Source organism: Bos grunniens, chromosome 17 (genome assembly GCF_055505025.1).
Source record: "Bos grunniens cultivar Pamir isolate PY7600 chromosome 17, Bosgru_T2T1.0, whole genome shotgun sequence".
Lineage (NCBI taxonomy): Eukaryota > Metazoa > Chordata > Mammalia > Artiodactyla > Bovidae > Bos > Bos grunniens.
The window spans coordinates 52,317,907-52,344,957 of NC_141181.1; the positions used below are offsets into that span (position 1 = coordinate 52,317,907).

The window sequence follows — 27,051 nt, forward strand, 5'->3', positions numbered from 1 at the left end:
GCAGTCTGGCGGGCTACAGTTCATGGGGTCGCAGAGAGTCTGGGCACAACTGAAGCGACTTAGCACGCACGCGTATGTGTTAGGAACTGTACCTGGTACTGATGCAGTGATAAGTGTTTGCTGTGATTACTTATCTAAGTGGGCTTGTCCGGTTCACCTAAGTGCCTGGACTGTGCCTGGACAGGGTGGGCGACAATGAGCATTTGCGGACTGCCCGGGAGGCCAAAAGTGGCGGGTGGCCGGGGATCTGCCTTCCTGGCCGGAGTGATGGGAACGAACAGGGCCGAAGGGGGCACGGCGGGAAGGCGGCCGAGGGGCTCACCGATCTCCACCTCCACCTCCTCGGGCACCACCTTGCGGTAGAAGAAGAGAGTCGAGGCGCCCTCCTCGTCGCTGGTCTGGTTCAGGAAGTGTAGGATGAGTTCCTCGGCCTTGCCGTCGTTGCGGTTTAGCAGCTCCTCGAAGAGCTGAGGGTCTGTGAGGCCGAAGGCGTTGTACACACGGTCGCGCATCCACAGCACTCGCAGGTCGTCCATGGCGCGGCAGGACTGACCACAGCTCAGCGCTCAGTGGGCTGAGTGCCGGGCGGGCGTCCGTGGCAACGGCGCCCCTAGCAACGGGCGCCCCGGCAACGGCCGCCGCTGGCGCGGGGGAACACAGCCCCGGGCCCCAGTCCCTACGCGCGGCCAGTACCGGAGCCCAGAGCTCACAGAGGCGCGAACCGAGACTCGGGAGGGTGGCGCTGAGCCCCTGGGGGAGGGCCGGGGCGCCCCAGCCTGCGCGCGGAGGGTGGTCGGGGCTCTTCTCCCAGATGGGCGCCCCCTTCCTTCTGGGAGGACCGAGGTGAGCAGGGCGGCGGCATGCAAGGAGATTGAAAGACTTCGGCGAGGGCCAGTCTCAGCCGCGGAGGGTCTGCAGGCCTGGAAGTGAGCCAGGAGCCTTGTAGGTGCTGGATGTGCAAGGCCTCCTGCTTTTCCACCGCCAGCCTGTCCTGGAACATCCCGCCCGCACTGCCAAGAAAACGGGCAAAACAGGTGACAGAGATGGCCTAGGCATCTCGGAGGTGGTAGAGGCAAAATTGGACGCAAGGCAAAAGGACTTCAGTCTGAGCCCTCGGTCGCTCTGGATCAAAGGGCGTCAGAAGAGCAAATATATAGCGAAGATTTCCAAGAAGGGGCAAGTTCCTTCTGGTGTACCAGGGTCAGGGAGCCGGGAGCCCCAAGAAGGGAAACTGGCTACAGGATCAAAGGCTTTGTAGCCAAGCCGAAGCATAATAAAACAAAACACCCGCTGTCTCAAAAATAGATATATTTATTTCTCATTAGTAAAGGGAAGCTGAATACTGACAGGAAGATGCAAATGTGTCCTTACATGCATTTGTGGATCTTTTAACTTGTTCAGTCCTTTCCCCTCACAGAATTGAGCCCCTAGATTCAGAATCGGGCTGAATCCAGCCTTCTTACTGGATTTTCCCATCAAGGAACAAGTGGAATGTTCTAAGTATTAAAATTCTAAACCAAAGTTCAGCCTGGGTGTTGAAAAATTTTCACTCCAAACTGTCTTATTTTCATCATCTTGAACTAAGATTTCCTGCTGAAGATACACCAGATGGCATGCAAGCAAACCTGGCTTTAAATTTAATAAGGTTGTTTGTAAATGCAGGCTGAGGAACAGCTGATGTTGTTATTTCTTGTCCAAAATGAATCAGGCCCTAAAGTGTCTGAATTTTTAATTCGTAGACATAAAAGTTACTTAATGCTATACACAATCTATGCCTTATTAAACTACTGCAGAATGAAAACTGAGATCAGAGTGTTGTTATAAAATACTCATTCCATAAATGAGGACTGAGGAGTTTTCAGTGAAAGGTGAGTCCCCTCAAAGTCCTACTCATGATGAATGGCCAGTCCAAGGCTCAGCATGACCTCCAACAAACCCTCTTTGCACTTCTTGATTCAGCACAATCACACCACTGCAAGGACCCTCTTCATCCTTGCAGGGCAAAATCAACCTCTATTTTACTGAAGAAATCCCTTGGATTTTTATTTCACAATGAACAGCTGAATGGAAAGTGGAGAATGTGGCAGTAGTGACATTTCGAGTTAGCGAAATAAACAGATACTTGGCATCATCCAGACAATTGACTGTTTTTCCTCTGGAAGTTTGCTATCACAGGAACGAAGTTACATCTTAACAACCGTATACATAATACTTCTACCAAATCACTTGCAAACAAAACAGAGCAACAGCTCTAGTAACATGATAGAACCAGTAACTATATAAAGAAAGAAAATTTACCCTGAAGCCTACAAGATGTCATCAAACTCTTAATTCTTGAGAGTTCTTTCACAAAAATTAGAACTAACAATTTGTGTTTAATAATACCATTACATTCTACAGAACTACTACATAGGTTTCAACTGAAAAGTGACTCTTCACTCTGTTCTATGCCCTGATAAAGGTAAAGGGGTCCCCCTGACAACTGCCAGTGGGGGGTGGAAAAGAATTCTGGCAGATCCTGTAGGTTTCCTGTTTACTAGTCAGTTAACAGTGCCCTGAAATTGTTGGTTTCCTAAAAATGAATTAGTTATCTTATTACAATAAACCCCTGGAGTAAAATAATAAAAATAAGAACCTGTGAGGGACAAGTCTGAGCCTGCAAGGCATTAACCACATTTTGTATTCACCCACCAGAAGTGTCCAACCTTATATCTTTCTGGGGAAACTTAACATTGAGAGAAGAATCATTTGTAAGTTTTATCAGCATCACTTTGTTTGATATTTTAAGATAAGGGACAGCATCTCATGGAGGAGTAGCATGGCATCTTGACTACAATTAAAAAGGTTTAATGTTAGAGTCACAGTTACGTCATGATGTTCGGTTCATGCCCCTCAGCAAACAGGCCTTGAAATCACCTGAAGAGATACACTTAAATTCAGGGCCACCATGATCTTAGCTTGTAATGAAAGTCCCAAACTCTCTCCTAGCAGTGAGGGTGAAGGAGATAAGCAGGTCTCTTCATGTGAATTATTCAAAATGTTAAGAAAGGGAAAACACTGCAGGTTTCTTTTTGAAAATAAATATCTAAAACCCGTTACAGTAAAATATGAAAAATGAACATAACATAAAAACACAGATCAAAATGTTCAACTGGACTGACTCAAATGTCAAGTGAAAAGATGAATTTAAACTGAAGATTATACACAATGGCTTAGTAAGAATTGGTTTTCAACTGATCTTAGTAGTTTTAAAAAGTTTAACTCTAAGTGCCTTTATCAGACATTTATTTAGAATTAGTCTGAAAGTGGAACATTATAATTATACTGTTCTTAAGGACAGGTGCAACCTCTTCATGGTAAAATATCTTAATTTATATTTTATTATAAAAATATACAAAATACTACTTTTTACCTTTCCTTCTTCACTCAGTATAAACCCTTTTTGGTTCAGGAACATCAGCCAACTAAATTCAAATCATATCCATATTATGTCTTCTAAAGTCACACTGGATTTTAAGGCTCAGTACACAGTTTATCTTCTCAAATATACAATTATCATAATTGGTTTTATGTAAGGATAACAGGATAAAAGTCTTTAAAAAAATATACAAGTGGGATAACCATTGTGTTGCATGTTATTTTATCCCATTTTCTCCAATTATTAAAACAAGACAAAACTGTACAAATAATTCTACTTCTAATTCTAGATCGCATACAATGAAAAAGTTTGCATACTTTTAATTAAGCAAAATATAATAAATGTGAATCTTCTGATTATCCATCATTAAATTTTTTAAAACTACTTAGCTTCAGCTGTTGGAAAATATTATGACAACTTCAGGTGACAGAATAACTCTGGATTTTTTTTTTTTTTAATAAAATGAAAAGGAATCAAATATCTAAGACTATGTTCAATTCACCATTCAAAATTGGCTTCTCTCTCCCACGCCTGTATTTTTAAAAACAACCATAACTTTTGCATGAACTTACATTTGCTCATCATAAAAATGGAAAGAAATTTATATATCTGAAATTGAGAAAGTTTACAAAATACTTAACATATGAGGAAGAGGTATATCTTACAGATTTGGCTGTCTCATAAGGCAATTAATGAAGTTGGAATTTTTCCTATCATCAATTTAACATAAGGAATTCTACAACATGATAATTCTCCATAAATCTGAAAGCTTGTTGGATACTTCAATATGATCACGCCAGGTCATCACTGAACTTCGAAGAAAGTAATCTGAATGAAAAAGGAACAAATTTGGTGCCTGCACCAACGTAGAATTTGTTCTGAAATTCTACCCTAAAAAAAAAAAAAAAAGTATTAACGAAAGATTCTGAATAACATTTCCTACATTTCTTAAAACAACATTTACTAAGTTAAAAAAAAAGTTCCTGTACTTCCAAACGTGCTTCATTCCATACATGCTCTTGGCACAAATACTTTCACTGAGATAAAACACACACACACACTGACCCTTTGTTGGCTCTCCCATGAAGGAAATGCTGACACCTCATGTTACTTGCCACTCTATGGACATTCACACGAGAATTAGGAACCTCTCTCTCCTCGTAACTGGACACACAATCTGATATATATTGTAAAACATTAAGAAATATGGCTTACAATGAGATAAAGTAACCTGTCAGACCCAAAGGGAGTTGAAAATATTAAATACACATAATTATTCACCAAATATAAACTTGCTTTTTACATGTCAGGGACAATACCTCAGAAACAAAATAGAATTTTAACTCAGGGGATCAGAATACAGATCTCAATACTGGCAAGGAAAGAACTAGCCTAAATAATGTAGGTACACATACATATTACTGGAAATGTTCTACGTGTATATATATTGGGGGGGGGGCGGTTACTGTCTTAAATATCAGTTCTGAAGCTCAATTCCAAGCTCACCAGTGGAGGCGGATGGCGTGAAGAAATGCAGAAAGCCCTTCCATGATCAAAAGGATGAAAATCGTCAATACTGCAAAGAAAGCGATCACTGGGAGCAGCACCAAGACCCCGTAGGCTGTGTCTACCCGGAGGCCGACGTGCATCAGCATGGCCCACAGGACCTCAGACAACTCTGCGTGGGAAGCATTTTGCAGAGTTAACCTCTGTTGACCTTCAGTGAGTCACTTCCATTAGCCAGCTAGACTGAGTTTCCTTCTGAGAAATTTTGAATTGTTATCTCTAAAATAAATATACACCCGTAAAAGATATAATCTGCTCTTCACATAAAAGTTACGTGAGCAACCTGATCATCTCAAATGTGGAGGATGACTTGACATTCCAGAGAAATCAGAGGTCTGCCTGCCTGCCAAGGAGAGATCTTGATCCAGATGGGGGTCTGGTTGGCTCGGTCCCAGTGCAGCCCTGGATCAGGCAGTGGGAAGCTGGGCATCAGTCCTGACTCGGCCACTAACTGGTCAGGCAGGTGATCCAGCGCCAGCACCGAACCTCACTGGGCCTTAGTCTCCTCCTCTGCAATAGAAGATGGTGGACCACAGCGCCCCCTCCAACCAGAAAAGTCTCAACTTGCGGCTATGCTTATAAAAATATCAGTGTGCCAACCAGCAAAAGAACACCTCTATCACCTGGTGATTTTCAAAAGTACAGATAGTCTTTGCACAACAGAGCAGGGGCAGAACAGTGACCAGCGAAAGCATCCTTAATGGTCAATGGAGAAAATGACAGTTGTTCCAGGACCTTTCAAAATGACTGTCAAAACATTAAAACACTCTCTTATTCTTGGTTATAAATGCACAAGGAAATGAAAAAAAGAGCGAATCTATCTTTTAAACATTAGAAATACTGAGTATTAAATTGTTTGGTGGGTTTGGTAAGAACTTATCAGGGGTGATTTGAACAGCCTTCTTCTCATGTGACCTGGGAGAGCCAGGCACCTGGACACAGAGCAAGCCTTCTCCCTAATACCTAGCAAGCTGTCCTACTCTTTTCCAAGTTGGAATCAGCTTCTACAGTGTCCTTTGCGCCTTCCAAGTCCTGAACTACCTCCTGGAGCTTCGGCAGCATCACTTCTGGGACACCAGCATCTTCCGTACATTACTAAGTTCCTCTGGCTGCAAATTTCACCTCTCGAACAGCAGCAGTGTCACACCCCCACGTCAGTTCTTTCTCCTAAACTCCTGTTACATTCCGTTTGCGTTTCACGTCCAACATATCACCGTTTGTTTCTTTGGTGCATTTTTTCATCTTTGTTGGCCAATTCCCTCAGTTCACGGATCCACTTTTAAATGCCAGGTAAGTTTACCACTGGCCTACAAGGAGGCAAGCCCACCACGCACTTTGCTGTCTGGGCACGAACTGAGAAGCAGGTTCAGGGACCAACGGGGAAAATGACAGTTGCTCTGGGACCTTTCCAAATTATCAGAACATGAAAACACTCTCTTATTCTTGTTTATAAATGCATGAGGAAATGAAAAAGCACAGGGACCAACCACAACAGGCTCTGAAGAAGTGATGTCGCTGGTCTCTGGTCATGATGTGCTGTGTATTATTTACATAGTGACTTGTAGGCTAAAAGGCCAGCAGTGAAGCCTGCGCTTTGTACCCATATACTCAGATTTTATTGTAGAAACTGAAATTTCAACCGTGTTTTGGGGCAGCTGGAGAGATTTAAGTAAATGGAGGTAACTGAAATCCATGCATCACCAGAGCATGCAAAAGGAGGACTATCTGTAATCAAAACTATTCATCAGCATTGTTTCAGGACTTGCTTGACATAACTAGACCATCACACTTGGTGAGGCAGGGCTGAATTAAAATAACAGTAAAAACAAAAATAATAATGGTCAGAACAGAGGGAGTAAAATGCTTATGCCAGAGGTTCCTAAGCCTTCTCGGTCCTGAAAACAACTTGTGTCCCAGTGATTTTTTTCACAGCACCCTGATGTCAAAAGAAATACCCAGGAGACCAGGGCAGTAAGTAGTCAAGTCCAAACAACCTAACAGTCCCCATTCTATCATAGACAGTGCCCTTTCCATCAAAATTTTTAGTGTCCCACAGCGCCCGCATGAGTTAACTGAGGTGCTGAAGGGTGTCTTGGCCCAGAGTTTGGGAACTGCAGGTCAAACCAGAAACTTACGTGCGTGAGCCAAACTGAGTGCCCAGAGCCTCAGGTACGAAGCAGTGTTAGAGATGCATCCCAGACAGTACTCGATGGAATGAATTATTTGGGTCATTAATATTTCTCCAAAATCAAACTACGAGAGATGACACAACCTGGTTAGATTCTGTACACGACATGCACAACGGTGACAGGCCTGGCTTCTGGAACGCTGCTGAGGACGTGCTGGAGCGTGAGGGGTACGGAGCCACGAGATCCCAGTTCTGCTTACAGCTCTGCCGCTACCCAGCTTTCGATCTACGGAGCTCCCACTCCCGTCCCCAGGATTGACCCCACAGGTGAGCTGGAGGCACTGGACCAGAACTCTGGACTCTGAGGCCACAACCACCATGGCCCTCAGACAGCCCAATGAGGTTCTTGAGCTACTCTTAGTAATTATAAAACGTATCATGAAAAACCAGACATCCACCAACTACAAGAGTAGAACACTGTGAATGTACGTGTGTTTAATGGATAAGAGCATCTTAATACGAGTCTGAGAACGAGAAACTATAAAAAGAGTCCCTAACAGTGAAAAGACTGTAGAACACTGGGCAAGACGCCTCTCACATTCTTCCAGGTCTGCTTTTTGTTTTTTTATGACCTTAGAAAGTTAATTATTAACTGTCTCAAATTAAAGCACTAAATTACTTAATAATTACAAAAGGCTGACTGTAAGAAATCTTGTTTAGTCCTCATTGAACAACCAAAAAAGTTTCCAAGAAAATAAAGTAGATGAGAGCAGCAGACATGCTGGTTCTGTCCGCCAGGACTGGGCTTCCCTTCCTTGGGAGGAAACGCTTCTTCTCCCATCTCACCCTGGATCCATAGCCAGTCGTTATTAGCTAAAATGTGCCCCCTCCTAAAGTCGTATGTTGAAGCCCTAATCCCCAGTATGAGTATGTTTGGAGATGGGGCCTTTAAGGAGGTAATTAGGGTTAAATGAGGTCATAAGGTTGGGGCCTGATCCAGTAGGACTGATGTCTTTATAAGAAGAGACAACAGGAGATGCATGCACAGCAGTAAGGCCATGTGGGGACACAGCCACAGAGAGAAGCCCCAGGAGAAACTGACCCTGCCAACACCTTGACCTTGGACATCTGGCCTCCAAAACCGTGAGAAAGAAATTTCTTCAGTTCAAGCCCCCGAGTGTGGTTGTGGCAGCCCATGCAGACAACTACAGCAGTCACTGGTTTGGGGATGGCGAGTGACGCCAGCCAGGCCGATCACAGCACTTCCTTAGGATTCTTCCTCATGCTAAGAGTGGTTTTCTCTGATTCAAAGACTGAAGAAAATGAGCCCAGTGCACGTTGTGGCTACAGTTCCCACATCGTGGGGCCAACTGGCTTCAGAATGTGAAGCAAACTTAAGAAGAAAACCCAAGCCAGACTTGCTGGGATTGGAATCCAGAGCCTCACCAGCCTGAGGCCCACTCTCCCCACATCCTGATCTGCGCCAGCAGAATCCCCCTGAAGCCAGTGTGAACAGGGTCTCTTTCTTACAACTATGGAGAAGTTCTCATGGAGATGAGAATCTTCTGAAAGTAATGTTCACAGCACCTTAAGTCATTTAATATCACAACTTGTGATGTTAACACTATAAATCCCATTGTAAGACTGAGAACCACAAAATGTTAACCCCAAATCCTTATGATGACAATTCTATGAAGAGAATAGTATTTGGAAAGCTTTGAGGAACGGTTGTTTTGCTTTGAGTTTTGATGTTTAAGATGATTACTATCAATGAATAGAAACAGAGTCACAGATAGAGGAAATAAATGTATGGTTACCAAGGGACAGTGAGGGAAGGGATAAACTGGGATATTGGGATTGACATATACACACTACTATATACAAAACAGACAACTAATAAGGACCTCCTGTATACCACAGGGAACTCTACTCAGTACTCTGTGATGACCTATACGGGAAAAGAATCTAAATGGATACATATAAAGGAAGCTGAGCACCAAAGAATTAATGCTTTTGAACTGTGGTATTTGAGAAGACTCTTGAGAGTCCTTGGACTGCAAGGAGATCAAACCAGTCAATCCTAAAGGAAATCAGTCCTGAATATTCATTGGAAAGACTGATGCTGAAGCTGAAGCTCCAATATTTTGGCCACCTGATGCAAAGAGCTGACTCAATGGAAAAGACCCTGATGCTAAGAAAGCTTGAAGGCAGGAGGAGAAGGGGACAGCAGAGGACAAGAGGTTGGATGGCATCACTGACTCGATGGACACGAGTTTGAGCAACTCTGGGAGTTGGTGATGGACAGGGAAGCCTGGCGTCTTGCAGTCCATGTGGTCGCAAAGAGTCAGACAAAACTGAGCGACTGAACCGAACTGGTATGTGTATGTATAACTGATTCACTTTGCCATACACCTGAAATTAACGATGGTAAGTCAATTAGACTAGTAAAAATTAAAAAAAAAAAAAGTGATTGTTATCACTCTCGTTGTGATGATCATCTCTGTGCAAGCCTGGCTCCTCACATCAACAACAGTAACTGAAAAGGTTACCTCTTCACACGTCACTTCTCTACATCCATCTTCCATTTGGTTGTTCCCCTCTTCTATGTCTTGGCCTCCCAGCAAAGAAACTTCTTCCTCGCTATCTTTCCTTACAAGTGTGTAGCCACTCTAAAAACAACCCAAAGAAAACAGAGTCAGTGCCTTTAAAATTGCAAGGTTGTGACAAAATCAAAGTTAGAACCCCTTCGACTCTGTTAAAGATTCAGCTCTTCAGGAATAAAAAGCCCTTTAAAAGAAAATGAGCATATTATACCCACTAGGATGGCTGTTGTAAAAAAAAAACAAGAGCATAAGTAAGCATTGATTATGGTGTGGAGGAACTCCTGTGCATTGCTGACGGGAACATAAAATGGTGTAGCCACTGTGGAACAGTTCAGTGGCTCCCCAAAGCATTAAATAAAGAACGATCATTTCTAGCATATACCCAAAAGAACCAAAAGCTAAAGACTCCAATAGATATTTATATGCCCACATTCAGAGCAGCACTGTTCACAACAGCTAAAAGGTGAAAGCAACTCAAGTGCCCATTCATGGATGAACCGAGAAGCAAAATGTAGTCACATGATGGAATATTATTCAGCCTTAAAAAGGAAGGGTCCTCCGTGGTGGTCTGGTGGTTAAGACTCCATCTTCCAATGCAAGGGGTACAGGTTCAATCCCTGGTCAGGGAACAAAGATCCCACATACTATGGAGTCAAAAAGTGGGGGGAAAAAAGGAAGGAAATTCTTTCTCTTCCTTTTTTATTTTTTGGCACCACATAGCTTGTGGGATCTTAGTTCCTCATCCAGGAATTGTACCCAGGCAAGTCTCAGCAGTGAGCACAGAGTCCCAACTACTGGACCGCCAGGGAATTCCCAGGAAGGAAATTCAGACACAGGTTACAACATGGATCAATCTTGAGGACATTATGCTAAAATAAAAGGAGAATATTACCTGAATCCACTTGTATGAGATACCTAAAGCAGTCAAATTCACACACACATAAAGTAGAAGGGCAGTTGCCAAGGGCTGGGGAGAGGAAATGGGAAATTAGTGTTCATGGATACGAAGTCTCAGTTTAGGAAGATGGAAGAGTTCTGGAGATGGGTGGGGGGCGGAGGCGCAGTGTGAGATACTTAATGCCAGTGTGTACTTGGGGTGCACACTCAACTGTGCGCCTGAAACGGTTACGATGGAAAATTTACACCACCTATATTTTACCACAATATTTCCCCCACCCCAGCCCCAGAATTTTTAAAAAAAAGAAATATAGACAGACAAGAAAACAGTCTGAAAAGAAACTCAACAAATGGTTAACACTGTTTATAACTGTATAGGAAAACTTCAAGGCACTATTTTCTGTATTTTCCAAATTTCCTTTAATTATGGTACTTAAAAAAGCACCTTAAAAAATGAAGAGGCAAGAATAAGGAAGAAAAACACTTTAGTTATGACCAGCATCACTGAAAGATTTCAGTGCAAGCTCCTGCTATGTTTGGGGTTCATTAAAGGGGGACCAGTCTCCCACGCCCAGATGTGCAGGTTCCTGGCACCACACGTTTGCAGAACAGCCAACACCAGAGTGCTCAGTGAGGGAAGCTTTAGCTTTTAAATCAAAGCCTGGATCCCATGGAAGGTGTTTTGTTTTTTTCCAAATCTATTTATTTCTTTGGCTGCACTGCACAGCAAGCAGGACCTTAGTTCCCTGACGGGATTGAACCAATGCCCGCCGCAGAGGAAGCGTGGAGTCTTAGCCACTGGAATTCCCAGAAGGTGTTTTCCTTACAAAACTTTTCACAGCTAAAAACAGACTTTGCTCACCATCGACGAACGTGCATCCGAGCTCACACTTACCCTGCCAACCCCAAAACAACTGCGCCCCCTGTGCAGCCACAGCAGAAAGAGTGGTTTTCCCAAGAAAAGCACGGGGACTGACAACACGGTGATGAGCAGCAGCAGCCTCTGGACATGCTCCTGTTGGTGCAGACGGGGAGGAAGCCGGTTAACACGCAAAGACCTACCAAGTGTCACTGGGACGCTGAAACCAGTGACAACCAAGTAGAATGTCTATCAGCAAGAACGTAAAGTAAATGCAAGCTACATTATATTTGTCAGAGGGTCTCTACCTTTTGTTTCTTAAACTCATAGCTGATATGGGTGGCATCACACAAATGTGCATCTATATAGAAAAGTCATTTCTGGAGAGAACCATGTGCCATAGTCCAACTGCCAGTTCTCTGAAAGCCTGGCTGAATCAGAAACTGATTTTAAAGAAACTGGAGGGGCTTCCCCTGGTGGCTCAGTGGTATTATTTAAATATAAATAAATCAATCAAAGTATTCAAAAAGAAAAAAACTGGAAAAAGAAAAGAAAAGAAAAAACTGGAAAGACAGATGGATGAGCAGTACTCGGGAACCCTCCCTAACACATTCTTTCCCCACCACTTTTGACAGCTAAGGAGTGGCAGCAAGTTTGGATTACAGTCTGACCAGAGCCCTGGAGACAGCACTCATCGCAGAATGACACGCCCCTGTGATAACAGAGAGAAACAGAAAGCCGCTCAGTGCCTGGGAGGCCATGGGAATCACCTTTAATCATTCTACTGATCGAAACAAAAAGGTTCTCATGAGGACTTCCCTTGAGTTCCTAAGAATGGGGGAAGAAAAAAAAAATACTGTTTACCTGCCCTGGGTAAAGACCACCTGTGTCACTAGCCAGGAACAAAAACATGCTAATAAATTCAATCAGAATGCTAGGAGCAGTTCTGGAGGTTTCAGCTGAATAAACCAGCCACTTATAGATGATCATAAATATAAGGTATCCAAAGATGCAGAGCATGAAGAGCAGTTCTGGTATGGAAACCAGACAAATATTGAACTTCTTCCTGAAATGCCTAGGGCAAAAAACAGAATTGATTAACCCATGAACAAATGTTTTAACATTTATTTATTTGGTTGCGCCAGGTCTTAGCGGCAGCAGGCAGCTGTACTAAGATAAAAAGTAAAGAGTAAATTAATCTTAAATTCTCCATGACAAAGCCCATCTCAGAATCACATCATCTGTGTTATGACCCAGATATAATCACAAAAAGATGTGAGGACAGGAGAGAAGACTAGTCTTTCCCTTTCAGATTCAATTAGAAGAAAAAAGACATCATCTCTTACTTCTAATATACCAGCTGTAAGAAACAAACCAAAAGTTTTTGATTTATAAAACCAAAAAGAATATGACAAAAATCACCTCTGGAAATAAATGTGAATGAACATGCTGCATGTCTCCCTCACTTGAACATAAACTTCATGAGGGTGAAAACTTTTTTCTGATCTCACTGTTCAACCCCTAACAGTGCCAGGCACAGTCTATATGCTCAACAAATATTTGCTGAATCAAAGAAGCTGCCAAAAAACTGATCATCAAAACAGGATCATATGAATACAACATACCCCCATACTGGCTGCCTTTAAGATCTAGGCAATCTATCAACAAGCAAAGTTTAAGAAATATTAGTACCAAAAACGTGGCTTATAAATATTGGTTTAAAAAAAAATCTGTACTTACAAGTGGTTAAATATTCCCAGAATGACTCCAAAAGTCATGTGAGTAATCCCTAAAATCACAGACATCTTCATTTTGAAAGAGTTTAGAAAAGTGAGACGATTGGTGGCTAAGTTCCAAATCTAAAGACAAAACGAAACAGCAAAAAAGAAAACTTAACTTCCTTCAACTGCCTTAGGATGCAAGTGCTATTCCCTAAGGCAACCGTGGTCAAGCTTTTTCAAGTTTCCTATCATATTAAGACTTGAGGCAACAATATTCAATTATGTACATTATGTTTAGAGACAAGAATAAACAATTAGGAGAGAGCGTCCCTTGGAGAGCTCAGATAAGGGGATGATAGACTCCTGTCAGTGGGTTTTTTCATTACTGTATCACCTCCCTCCAAACCGATTCTGACTCGGCTTTATTCACTTGGCTGCGCCCAGTTCTAGCTACAGCATGCAGGCTCTGTACTCGCGACCTATGAACTCAGCTGTGGCAGGCGAGATCTAGTTCCTGGGTCAGGGATTGAACCCAGGTCCCCTGCATCAGGATGGCAGAGTCTGAGACACTGGACCACCAAGGAAGTCCCTTGAGGTGGTTTCTAAGCTCTTCTCTTAAGGCTGAGATTCCTCGAGAAGAACCCTGAGTCTAGAGAGACGCTGCCTGGGCCTCAGAAGCAGCCGCCTGCCGAGCCCCATGGCGGGGCGGGCAGGTGGGACAGACCCAGCCCCAGAGCCAGTGCCTCTCTTTCCTTCTCCCCACACTTTTCCCCTTTCAAACAACCACCTCAATAAGCACCATGATAAGCTTAAGCTCCCTTTCCCATTCTAGAATTCCACACTATTTCTTTCTAAAACAAAAGATAAAAAAATAATTAACGTGCACAAAGAAGAAATGGAAGGAGCAGCACGTTTCGTGGCACTTTTCACTAGAATCAAGGGGGTCAGGGAGTAGGACAGACTGTAACCCAGCTCTCCGTGGACTTGTACTCAGGCACTGATCCTGCTTCTCAAATGGACTGTCAGCTTCATCTGCACACCAGCCTGACTCGGAATACCCGGTGAGCCTCTGTCATCCAGACAGAAACCCCCGAGAACCAGCCCCTCAGGTAAAACCACCTGAACCGTGCTCAACCGTCTGTGAAACCTCTGTGACAGTTCAAACGAGGTGATCCTGGGAATTCCTGGTGGTCCAGTGATCAGGGCTCTGAGGTCCTACTGCTAAGGGCAAGTGCTGCATCCCTGGTCAGGGAACTAAGGCCTGACCTTAGTTCCTAAGGGAATAAGCCACACAGAGTGGTCAAAACTAAAGACATTTTTCATTGAAAAATTAGGTGGTACTAGCGAGAAACTTGTGGAGAAGGCAATGGCACCCCACTCCAGTACTCTTGCCTGGAAAATCCCATAGACGGATAAGCCTGGTAGGCTATAGTCCACGGGGTTGCTAGGAGTTGGACACGACTGAGCGACTTCACTTTCACTTTTCACTTTCATGCATTGGAGAAGGAAATGGCAACCCACTCCAGTGTTCCTGCCTGGAGAATCCCAGGGATGGCAGAGCCTGGTGGGCTGCCGTCTATGGGGTCGCACAGAGTCAGACACGACTGAAGAGACTTAGCAGCAGCAGCAGCAGCAAGAAACTTGAGATATTAAGGGGAGGAGTATACTCACGGGATCAATGCCGAAAGGGTAAGGGCCGCGGAACACTCCGGGAACACTGGGATCCAACTGCAACACGCTGTGGTGCCTGACGATGCTGTCACTGTAACACGAAAGAGGGGTGAGGGCCTCCTGTGATGGCGAGGGAGCCTCAGAGTGACGCCCTCCACCTTAGACACCATCTGGCAGCTGGGCAGACACTCACTTCCAAAGCACCATCTTCCTCTGCTCCTCTGGGCTGTGACTGGAGCTGTACATGGCAGACACGTTCCACCTGGAGCCGAAGAGGTTGACTGACTTGGAAAAGCAGTCGTTGTAGATGAGGCCCGTGTACACTGAGAACAGCCCCATCAGCAGGAGGATATAGCGACCATTGAAGAACATCCGCATGATCTGTGGGGAGCGAAGTGCGGTGAGTGAGACAGGACCACGGGGAACAGGAGCTGAAGTGATCGAGTTAGTCTGGGGCACATTCTTAACCGCTCCTCTCCAGACTGCTCACAGTCAAGCTCATGGGGACTTCCCTGGCAGTCCAGTGGCTAAGACTTTGCACTCCTAGTGCAGGGGACCCGAGTTTGATCCCTGGTCAGGGAACTCGATCCCACATGCTGCAACTAAGATCCAACACAGCCAAATAAATAAACACTTTAAAAATATATATGTATAAATAAAAATCAAGTTCATGGCACAGAACTTCCCATCACACAAGAATGAAGACCCACCCCACCTAGGTCTCAGTCAGGTGGGTTACGGTTATTGCCAAAAATGAAACATTTTTAAATTTTTACCTCTTGTGACTGATTTAGTCTGGGATGATTTTCGTTTAACACCAACAGGAGGGCAAATAAGAACATCACAAAACCATGTCCAAAGTCTCCAAACATCACGGCAAATAAAAAGGGGAAAGTGATGATGGTGAAGAGAGCTGCAGGAAAAGCAAGAGATTTCTGATTGGCAGCAGAGGCAGAAATTTCTAGTTAATGCAAACACGACCGAATATAATGATCTTGACTTTCTCCCAAATTCTCAAGAGAGAATTGACAGGTTAAAAAGAACACTTCAGGGACTTCCCTGGTGGTCCGGTGATTAAGACTGCATGCTTCCAATGCAGGGGCACGGGTTTAATCCCGGGCTGGGGAAGTATGATTCCACATGCCACCAGGCATGTTCAAAATAAAATAAACAGCTTATACTAAATAACAAAACAGCTACTAGTGAGCCTATTTTTCCAAATGTCTGTTACATTCTCATAGGGGGAAAAAAGCAGCAGTGATGCACAGAATGTATAAAATATAAAGACTAGTAAATGCAGGCTTCCGACCTGGGTTCACCTCTTGGTAGCTCCCGACCCCGTAGGCATCCACAATGTTCTGAAAGCCCTCGGTGAATTTGTTGGTGCGGATCAGGGTTGGGGGAGTTTCTTTTGTTGGGATTGTGTTCATGAATGAGGGGATTGTACCACCGCTCTCTCTCTTTCACATGAAAAAAAGAAAAAAAGAAAAAGTTACCACCCAAGAGCTCTTTCAACAAATCTTGGTGGCCTGCTATGACGAGGCCCTGTGCAGGGCCACGTGGGGAAGTACTGATCACCACCCGCCAGGAGGTCCAAGTACGCCAGGAGTGACAGGAGGAACTGGGGGAGCCTCCCGGGATGGGCAGGGAGGGTGCGCCTGGGGGCTGCGGTCTTACAGAAGGAAGAATCTAGCAAGCCTGAGTGGTGGAAGTGGGCAGTGATGAGTGTAACAGAAATAAAACAAAATGTTGCCATATTGACATTCTGATTTATTCTTCCCTATATTTCATTTTTATTAGGTAATATTGCAGCTGTCTCTAAATTTCTCTTGAACATTTTTAGGAGATAAACCACTAAATTCCAGTTTTATATTGGCGACCCTGGGGCTACTTATATACACACATATGCACTAGAGTACCAGTCATGTCTCTCAAAACTGATGCTACCTCAATAAATAAGAATCATCTAGATCTTTAAATAAATACAACAGATGCCCCATACTCCAAAATAACTATTTTTATGCCATCATTATTTTGATGTTTTTGTACCATCACAGAATTATGTGAAGAAACAAGGTGATTAACCAAAAGCTCATAAAAAAACACGTTTCTTTGTCTATTGAAGTACGTAAACCTATTATTTTCAGTAAAGAACTAAGTTTTGATACAGAAAAACTCTTGTATAGCAGAAACTAACACAACATTGTAAAACACCTATACCCCAGTTAAAAAAAACTCACACAGGAACACGGGAGACTGAGCCCATAGTCCTAAAGTGAGAATAACCTATGATTCAAAGTTCAGGGAAGAAGGCAACAGCACCCCACTCCAGTACTCTTGCCTGGAGAATCCCAGGGACGGGGGAGCCTGGTGGGCTGCCGAGTATGGGGTCACACAGAGTCGGACACGACTGAAGCGACTTAACAGCAGCAGCGGCGGCGGCACGTGGTTTAATGGAGAAGGAAATGAGTCGGACACGATTGAAGAGACTTAGCAGCAGCAGCAAAGTTCAGAGACCACAGGAACTGAGATTAATAGGTTCAACCAAGCTGAATACATGGAAGTATATTTAACCAAAAACTTCCGCAGGACCAAAGCAAACAAACAGAAAGAGACACCGTAAGACAAGTGACAGAACGGGGGACAGAACTGTGTTCTCGTATCACAGACAACGAGCTAAGGAAATTAGTAAGAAAAGGACCAACCCCCAAGTGGGAAATGGGCAAGCATGTGAACAGAGAGCTCACCAGAAAGTGAAAATTCAAAGGCTCTTAAACATACAAAAAGATATTCAGGACTTCCCTGGTGGTCCAGTGGTTAAGAATCTACCTGCCAATGTAGGGGACCTGGGTTTGACCCCTGGTCTGGGAAGATACCACATGCCTCGGGGCAATTAAGCCCATGCTCTGCAACTAGAGAAGCACACCACAATTAGAGAGTAGCCCCCACTCGCCACAGCTAGGGAGAGGCCGAGAGCAGCAACAAAGATCCAGCACAGCCAAAAATAAAATAAATACATTTTTCTTTTTTTTTAATGAAAGAAAGATATTCACCCTCACTCAAAATAGGGGAAATGCAACAATTGGTTGCATTCATCTGGCAAGTATCTGGCAAAACTGATCCAGCAATTCCATCCTGGGAATCTACCCAGTATCTGGCAAATCTGTGCGTGTTTGAATTGTCAAAGGTCAAGTGTTAGTCTCTGCGCTGGTGGTATTCGCATCCATAAACCATGTAACATCCATTCCAGCAGGATATTAAATAGCTATAAAAACAGGGAAGTTTCCTTAAAAGAAAAGAAAGTATAAATAGCACATAATCTATTGTGAAGGAAGGGAATTCTCCCCTTTTATATATTCCTGTTTGTTTATCTATGATTAAGAAACCCAAAGACATAATTAAACTAAAACAAGGGTTGTCTTTGAGCAGGGGAACTGAACAAAACTGAGGCTTTGGGTAAGAGGAAGTCCCTTCACTGGTTCTTTAATAATAGTTTTTTGACTTATAAAACATGTCACTGAACTACTTACTCAAACAAGCAAATTAAAAATGCCACCGCAACTGCTGTATTTAGAAGATAGATAACCAACAAGGACCTACTGTACAGCACAGGGTACTCTGCTCAATGTTATGTGGCAGCCTGGACGGGAGGGGGCTCTGGGGGAGAGTGGATACCTGTACAGGTATGGCTGAGTCCTTTTGCTGTCCACCTGAAACTATCACAACATTGTTAATCGGTTATATGCCAATATAAAATGAAAGGTTGGTTTTAAAAAGCCTGTGCAAATCACTCTGCCGTATACAGGAAAACACTGTAAAGCAACTAAACTTCAATTAAGGAGAAAAGAATGCATGTGCACACAGCTTCCAGTGATTGACTCTGCAATTTTGGTTCAAAAGCATCAACATGGTGTCCTCTCCTATCTATCTCATCGCCCTGAGCTTGATGAGATACACTCCAACCTTGGGCAGAAAAGGGCCAGCAGGGAGAGGAGAGGAGGGGAGAGGAGGGGAGAAAGGGGAAGGGAAGGTAGGGGAGAGAGGGGAGGGGAGGGGAGAGAGGGGAGGGGAGGGGAGAGAGGGGAGGGGAGGGCCGCCTCACCGAGCCCTCCTCCAGCGCCCTTCGCAGCTCGTGCAAATCAGCCTCAGGACACCAGACCTCGGCAATGAGGCACTTGTTGGTCACGTCGAAGCTGCACATGTTCAGCATGTGGTAAATGGCTTTCATCTTCTTCACCTGGATCACGCGGCTGTAGACCGACTCGGCGGCTTTACACAGCACTTGCCTTAAATAGTCCTCGGTCTTGTGAAGCACCTGCGTGAAGACAAACACGGGATCTCAGCGGAGCATCTGCCGGGCACCTGACCTCCTCCAGGGGTACTCTCTCCTCGATGATGGGGGGATTCCAGGCACCAGCCTCTCTGGGGACAGTTAAGGAAGTTCAGTCCTTCTCCTCCAGGCCTGGAGGTGCCTCTCCCGAACAGGAGCCCAGGGCACAGAACAGTGAGGTGTTGTGGTCCCCAGGGCAGCATGATGGCCTGGATGGGCCCAGAGACCTAGGTCCCTAGTTCTTACCCACTCCAGCCTCACCCCACTTCCTGTCAACCCCAGGAGCCACCAATTCCCATCCCATTCTGCCAAGAAACCCTCTTTCACTCAAGTAGGTCAGAGTGAACTCCTAAGCAGAAAGATGACTTAAAACAGTGCTGGTAAAATTACAGCCAGCACTTTACATGGGGCTCACTCATCCTATCTGATGAAGAATTACACTTCAGCAGATCAAAGATAATCAGACTCTTTTTTTTTTTTTTAAAGCCCCATCATTCTAATAGGCTGCTAAAATGAAACGCCCACGAAGAGGAAGGAGGTGACATTCCAGTCTCCCTAAAACGTCTTAATTTGTCCACAACCAAAATTTTCCATATTAAAAAAGAAACTAAATGGATTTGTAAATGTTTCACAAGCCCTCAGATAAGGAGGTAAGTTTCTGGTTCACTCACAGTGTAAAGATCTTGAATCCGGGTATTCAGTCCCTCCTGGATCTCTCTGCGCTCCTCGGCTGTGTTGGGGTAGGGGTAAACGTGGCAGTGGTAACTAGAAGACAGGATTCGAGACAGTGCCGCAGCCGTCAGAACTACAAGAAGCTATGTAGAAAACTAGGGCTAAATTTAATACACCGTCCGGGCATATTTCCTCCAAACCAGAATAAAAGCAGCCCTCTGGGAGAAAAAGGTGCAGACATAGGCACCTGGCCATGCTAAGGCCTTACAGATGGACACTGGACAAATGTCCACTGAATTCCACAGATTTAGCCAACTCTCTCTTGGCTCCAAATTCCATTTTTGCTCTCAATGATTCCTAAAAGCTCATTCCCAATTTCAATGTTCTAAATTCACCATGACCCTTAAGCTGGGAGTGTATAACATAAATCAAAGAACATACAATAATTACCTTAAAAAAAAAAAGGAGAGAGAAATAAGAGACACAGATGTAGAGACGGCTTGTGGACACAACAGGGAAGGAGAGGATGGGACAAATTGAGAGAGTAGTGTTGACATATACACACTGCTGCTGCTGCTGCTAAGTCGCTTCAGTCGTGTCCGACTCTGTGCAACCCCTGAGATGGCAGCCTACCAGGCTCCCCTGTCCCTGGAATTCTCCAGGCAAGAATACTGGAGTGGGTTGCCATTTCCTTCTCCAATGCATGAAAGTGAAAAGTGAAAGTGAAGTCGCTCAGTCGTGTCTGACTCTGAGTGACCCCATAGACTGCAGCCTACCAGGCTCTTCCGTCCATGGGATTTTCCAGGCAAGAGTACTGGAGTGGGGTGCCATTGCCTTCTCCGATATACACACTACCATGTGTGAAATAGCCAGCTAGTGAGAAGCTGCCGTACAGCACAGGGAGCTCAGCTCGGGGCTCTGCGATGACTGAGAGGGGCAGGATGAGGCAGTGGGAGGAAGGTTCCAGAGGGAGGAGATATATGCATACATATGACTGATTTGCAGGGTTTATAGCTGAAATTAATACAATATTGTAAAGCAACTAATTATAATCCTTTTTTTTTTAACAAAAAACTTGAAATAAAAAAAGAAAATCAAGGGAGAAAGAAGTTCTGGATTCCTGGCACTTGCCCTTGACACGTGCTGAGGTGGCTCAGACGGTAAAAGTGTCTGCTTGCAAAGCAGGAGGCCTGGGTTCAATCCCTGGGTCGGGAAGATTCCTTGGAGAAGGAAATGGCAACCCACTCTAATACTCTTGCCTGGATGGAGGAGACTACAGTCCATGGGGTTGCAAAGAGTCTGACATGACTGAGCGACTTCATTTTCACTTTCTTTCACTTTCACAGTAAACATCCCCTGGGGCCATGTGACACCAGGTCAGAGAGGAGGCAGGGCCGCACCTCCCAAGCTGCAAGATCTCTCATGCTGCTTCAGTATTTGAATGCCATGCTTTCTATTTCTCTCTACACTCTGACCATCAAAATGAAATTCTTACTCTAGCTTTATCTTAAGCAATGATATTTGTGAAGTCAGGGGTTTATGTGTTGGCTATAGTTTTTGTCATCTACATAAAAATAAATATACATCTATTAAAGTAAGAACAAGTTACATTGCCCATGTAACATCTAAAATTACTTTTCATAACACCAGTGACTGTGTATCAAACTCTGGTGAACACTGATCCAAAGGAAATAACCAAGTCCCACCCTTACCCCAGCAAGAAGCAAGGCCAGCTAAAATTTCCCAGAGTATAAGAAAACAAAAGGCCATTCTTCTGAGTTTTGGCGTGGCCTTGTTTATTTCCCCACTAGTGACAAAACTAAGCCCCAGACTGATTCCTGCTGGGACACTGCTCTGCGTTTCTTGAAGGTTCATGTGGTCTGACAGTCTTTTACTTGTACCACCTCATTGGGCAGGCGGGCCGCTCTGAGCCCACCCTCTCCACCACTTGCCAGGCCCCCTTCCCCAGGGCAAAGAAGCTAACTGTGGAGGGCTGGACAAAGGATGAGCCATCTGCTCCAGGAGGACAGATATGCTGATGCGTGGCTCAAAGCAACAGAAAGGCAGCAAATAGTAAACCGGGATTCCTTCCCCAATTGATCTTGAGCCTTAATTCCCAAGAAAGAAATCAAATCTGGGAATGTTAAAAACACGGTGTTTACTTTCGAATTATCTTAAGTATTACACTGGCAAGGCAGATGACAAATTAAATGTCTGAAAACATTGCATTACAGCAAAGAAATCACGTAACAAAGCCCAGCAGCCTCTGCAACCACTATGTTACTCTTCAGAGACCTATCTAAGGAAAACTAGAGGTTACTGAGAATGAAGAAATAAAGGAAATAAAATATTTCTTTTTCTTACCAATCACATATCTTCTTAACCTTGTGGCCAATCTGCTCTCCCCAAAAGGATATCAAAAAGACATACCATTTTATGACTTCTCCCTACAAAGGATAAAGATGACTGTTACTTCTGCAGGTAGAACTCTGAAAACCCTGGCAGCTCGTACTCTGTCAGAGTTAGTTCGTTAATGTGTTCATTCATTCAACAAACACTGTCCAGCCTCATCATCTGCAGATTCCACAACTGCAAATTCACTCCAGATATAACCCCCAAAACCAAAACTTGCAGCAGTTTTTAAATCATTTGCAGACATGCAGAGTGACAAAAATTTTGAGTTCCTCAACGTGCATATTCCAGTTGAGGTCAAACAAGGTGACCATTAGTTCATACTGTAAACGCGTGTCCTTTTCGTGGTCTGTCTAGCTCCAAGTTTTTCACATTTCTGTGCCTTTTGTTGGTAATTTCGATATTGGAAACAGCCCTCAGGGGTGTTGCTAAAGTGCTGCTGAGTGTTCCTGAGCACAGAAAGGCTGTGAGTTGCCCTTAAGTGAGTCCCATATGAGTTGCTCAGACATGCATGCTAGCGTGGGTTGGCAGTGAATGCTAATGAATCAACAGTATATATTAAGTACGGTGTCTTTAAACAGAACACATATAAAACAAGGTTATGGACTGATCAGTTGACAAAAACACTGACCAGAGGCTCAAAGGAACCCAACCCCATGCTTCTCCTAGGAGCAATGGCTCGGTTCTTGTGGAGACTGTACAACATAACTATACAAATAATGAGAACTGACTGTATTTACAAGTATTCTACAACTAACAACAAATAGGTTTTTGGCCTATCTGCCAGGCACTGTTCCCGGTGCTAGGAATACAGCAGTGAACAAAACAGACAAAAGTTCCTGACCTAGGAGGGGAGGGAAGCTTGTATTCAGGTTGGCAGTGAGAGACACAAAGAAAGAACGTAATATGCCACGTGGAGATGAGGGTGATAAAGAAAATAAAGCTAGGCTTCCCTGGTGGCTCAGTGGTAAAGAATCTGCCTGCCAATGCAGGAGACACGGATTCGATCCCTGGTCCAGCCACATGCCATGCAGTGACTAAGGCCATGCACCCAGCTACTGAGCCTGTACTCTAGAGCCCAGAAACCAAAAGTACTGAGCCTGTGAACCTAGAACCCATGCTCTGCAACAAGAGAAGCCACCACACTGAGAAGCCCAAGGACCACAAACAGAAAGTAGCCCTCACTCGCCATAACTAGAAAAGTCCATGCAGCAGCAAAGACCCAGTGCAGCCAAAAATGAAAATAATTATAAAAAAGAAAATAAAGCTGGGGGGGCGGTGACAGGGAGAAGCGAGTTGGGGACTACGATTTTAAATCAGGCAATCAGGGAAGGCCTCCTGGAGAAGGTAACATCTGGGTCTAGAGGAGTGAAGGGGCAAGGAGCAAGCCACATGGATCCTGGGGAAAAGCCTCTCGAGCCAAGACAAAGCTCAGAGGCAAGATGAGGGGAAGTGAGAAGGCCAGCCTGCCTGAAGAGAAATGGCCAGACCGAGGGCCAGAGGGGTGACCGGCTGGGACATTGTGAGGCTTTGAGCTTTTGGCTGAGTGAGACAGGAAGCCAAGGGAGGGTTTTAGATTGGGGGTGTGGTCGGGGGAGTTTGACTAGTTTCACAGGAATCATTCTGGATGCTGGAAGGATGAGAGCTGAGTTGTCGCTGACTGAGACAGGCAAGCTGGAAGGTCAGGTCTGGGAGGCAGGGGAAGACTGAGAGGGAGTTCAGTTTTAAGCATCCTGTGGAAATGTCTTCAGGGAACTTCAAAGTTATGGAGGAGCCAGTTCAACAGAAGTCTGGTATTTGGGGCAGAGGTCCAAGCCAGTATATCCAGTTGGGAGATGGTATTTAAAAGGTGGCTTTAAAAGCCGTGAAATAACGTGGGACAGGAAACAGGCCAGGGACCTTCAGGCAAAGCGGAGGCGGTGGGATCCTGAAGCTAAGGATACAAGGTGGCCGGGGACCGGGGAGGCGGCGACGGCTGATGTGGCTGGGAGGCTGGGTACACTGAATAAATACCTAAATTACGCAATTCGTGAACTATATTGTCGATAAGGGGAGCCAGATTTTTCACTATCAGAAGAGAGTGAAAAAGAAAAAGAGACGTCTAGAACTGTAGGATATACTCTGCAAAAATGGCAGGTTTGGGGTTGTTGCTTTTCTTTTTTTTTTCCTCTTTTGGCTGTACCACAGGGCATAAGGGGTCTTGGTTCCTGACCAGAGATCGAACCTACACGCCCTGCACTGGCAGTACGGAGTCTTAACCACTGGACCAGCAGGAAAGTCCCTGAACAAATGGTCTATAATATATGTGCACAGGTAGCTGCAGAAGTGGTTACAGCTGTGTGTGGTGTGTGTGTGTGTGTGTGTGTGTATGTGGGGGTGTGTGTGTGTGTGTATGTGGTGTGTGTGTGTGTGTGTGTGTGTGGTGTGTGTGTGTATGTGGGGGGGGTGTGTGTGTGTGTGTGTGTGGTGTGTGTGTGTGTGTGGTGTGTGTGTGTGTGGTGTGTGTGTGTGTGTGGTGTGTGTGTGTGGGGGGGTGTGTGTGTGTGGTGTGTGTGTGGGGGTGTGTGTGTGTGTGTGTATGTGGTGTGTGTGGGTGTGGGTGTGGGTGTGTGGGTGTGGTGTGTGTGTGTGGGTGTGGTGTGTGTGTGTGGGTGTGTGTGGGTGTGTATGTGGTGTGTGTGTGTGTGTGTGTGTGTGGGTGTGGGTGTGTGTGCATGTCTGACTGCTGAAAAGGCCCAGAAACAACAGCACTCCAGTACCCGAGAACTCAAACAGCCAGATCCCGGTTTCTAAATTCCATCCTCTACTAAAAGGTACCAGGGGTCCTTGAAGGAACGGCTGACTCCAGGCGGAGACCAGGGCCATCCTATGGTGACAGGAACTAAGCGACTGCCTGCTGAATGCTGAGAACGTGCCAAAGGCCAGAGAAACGTGCACAAAGGGACTCCCAGTGGCCCAATCACAGACAATCTGGGCATCGAAACAAAAAAGGACCGTAACAGAATCAAATAAAGAGGAAGGTCTGAGTTCGTGGATGAATGAGAGACGGTGAGGGCAGGGAAAGCACTGCCTTCTGCAGGATGGTAACCAGTAAGCCCAGAAGGGAAAATGATGGCAACTGCGACAGAGGTGACGAGTTCCAGAGAGTCACCACAGAGGCTGAGGCTGGTGGGTAGAAGTTTGGTGAGGGTTGAGGCCCCAGTGACCAATAACCTTGGGATATCTCCTCAGCAACCACTTAACAGTTACATAGGGCAGAAGGGTGACATGTAAGTGGAGAAACCTGGCGGACACCAGCATGACCAGGACACCAACACCACATGCCCCCTGGTGGGAGGTGCTGAAAGGACCAGAGCATCCATGTTCCCATCAGCAACGTGTGCTCAGAGCCTGGTCGTGAGGAAGCACTGAATGGACCCAAAGGAGGGTCGTCCCACAGAACACGATGTCTGTCCCGAATGCAAGTCACAGTCTCCCCCAGGGCAGCGGCCCAGCAAGGAAACAAGGCAAACTGTGAGGAGCCTGAAGGGCATGTTTGTACTGCACGGAAGTGCTGCAGGCATGTTGATTTTTCTCATTTGGAGGGTTGTATCGTGGTTATTGGGCTTCCCTGGGTGGTGCTAGTGGTAAAGAACCTGCCTGCCAATGCAGGAGACATGAGACATGGTTCCATCCCTGGTTCGGAAAGATCCCCCGGAGGAGGGCATGAAAACTTATACCAGGATTCTTGCCTGGAGAATCCCATGGACAGAGGAGCCTGATGGGTTACAATATAAAACAGCATTCCTGTGATGGGCAATGAACATTTGTCCATGGCTTCCTCTCAGAAGGTCTGCCAAGGAGATGAATGAAAATGGGGATGTGACTTCCCAGGGGGTACAGTGGGTAAGACTCAGCCTGCCAATGCAGGGGACACGGGCTCGATCCCTGATCCGGGAAGATCCCACAGGCCGAGGAGCAGCTAAGCGCATGTGCCACAACTACTGAAGCCCACGCGCCTAGAGCGTGTGCTCTACAGCAGGAGAAGCCACCACGATGAGACGCCTGCACGCCGCAGCTAAAGAGCAGCCCCCACTCACACAACTAGAGAAAGCCTGGGCGCAGCAGCAAAGACTCAGCGCAGCCAAAAACAGACAGTTTAAAAAAAAAAGAAAACAGGACTAGATATGCAGAAAGTGGGTAACAGTACAGGCAGCAAAATGTAACAGTTGGGAAGGAACAGGAGAAGGCTTTGTTCTCTTCTGGCAACTTTTCTGTAAACTGAAATTATTTCAAGATAAATTATTAAAGAAACTACACTGGAGGAGAAAAGGCATTTATAGTGAATTTTACTTTGAACATTCCTTAATGATTTTAAAAATAGTACTGTGTCAGGGAATACAACCACCTAAGACATAATATGGAACAGGGATATATATAATATAAAAAACACAGATCTGAAACCACATGCCTGAGTCTAGCTCTGACAGAGAGACTGGTCAGCATCTAAAAATGATACTGACAAAGGAGAAAATGGCTAGAAATCCACTCTGGGGTTTGTAAGGACTTTCAGAGGTCAGACATTGGACCCAAAAGATACTAAACGTGACACTAAAAACAAATCCTAGAATCTGAGTGAAAGTTACCAAACCAAACCCCGCATCCTCCCAAGAACAAGGACTAACAGAACCTACACCAAAAGGCAAACACTGGCCCCCCCTGAGCAGCGGGGTTACAGGTGACTGACTTTCATCCCTGTGTTATCTGTTATTCTCAGTTTTCTAGAACGAGCTCA

At 45.0% G+C, this 27,051-nt stretch overlaps 2 protein-coding genes across 2 annotated transcripts in view; both read right to left on the reverse strand.

Annotated features, from left to right (window-relative positions):
• DNAH10 (dynein axonemal heavy chain 10) overlaps positions 1-773 on the reverse strand; it is a 157,001-nt gene extending 156,228 nt beyond the window's left edge. Inside the window, exon 1 of the mRNA XM_086347331.1 lies at positions 323-773. Coding sequence (XP_086203457.1) covers positions 323-536 — 214 coding nt within the window. The 5' untranslated portion in view covers positions 537-773. The remainder of the gene's footprint in view (positions 1-322) is intronic.
• A 518-nt stretch (positions 774-1,291) lies between these two features.
• Positions 1,292-27,051, reverse strand: part of ATP6V0A2 (ATPase H+ transporting V0 subunit a2) — a 41,053-nt gene continuing 15,293 nt past the window's right edge. Inside the window, exons 7-20 of the mRNA XM_086347311.1 lie at positions 22,230-22,312; positions 19,865-19,958; positions 18,966-19,178; positions 16,173-16,323; positions 15,640-15,776; positions 15,057-15,244; positions 14,864-14,954; positions 13,212-13,330; positions 12,336-12,546; positions 11,508-11,627; positions 9,662-9,781; positions 7,120-7,237; positions 4,925-5,096; positions 1,292-4,309 (exon numbers count right to left, since the gene is read on the reverse strand). Coding sequence (XP_086203437.1) covers positions 4,210-4,309; positions 4,925-5,096; positions 7,120-7,237; positions 9,662-9,781; positions 11,508-11,627; positions 12,336-12,546; positions 13,212-13,330; positions 14,864-14,954; positions 15,057-15,244; positions 15,640-15,776; positions 16,173-16,323; positions 18,966-19,178; positions 19,865-19,958; positions 22,230-22,312 — 1,917 coding nt within the window. The 3' untranslated portion in view covers positions 1,292-4,209. The remainder of the gene's footprint in view (positions 4,310-4,924; positions 5,097-7,119; positions 7,238-9,661; positions 9,782-11,507; positions 11,628-12,335; positions 12,547-13,211; positions 13,331-14,863; positions 14,955-15,056; positions 15,245-15,639; positions 15,777-16,172; positions 16,324-18,965; positions 19,179-19,864; positions 19,959-22,229; positions 22,313-27,051) is intronic.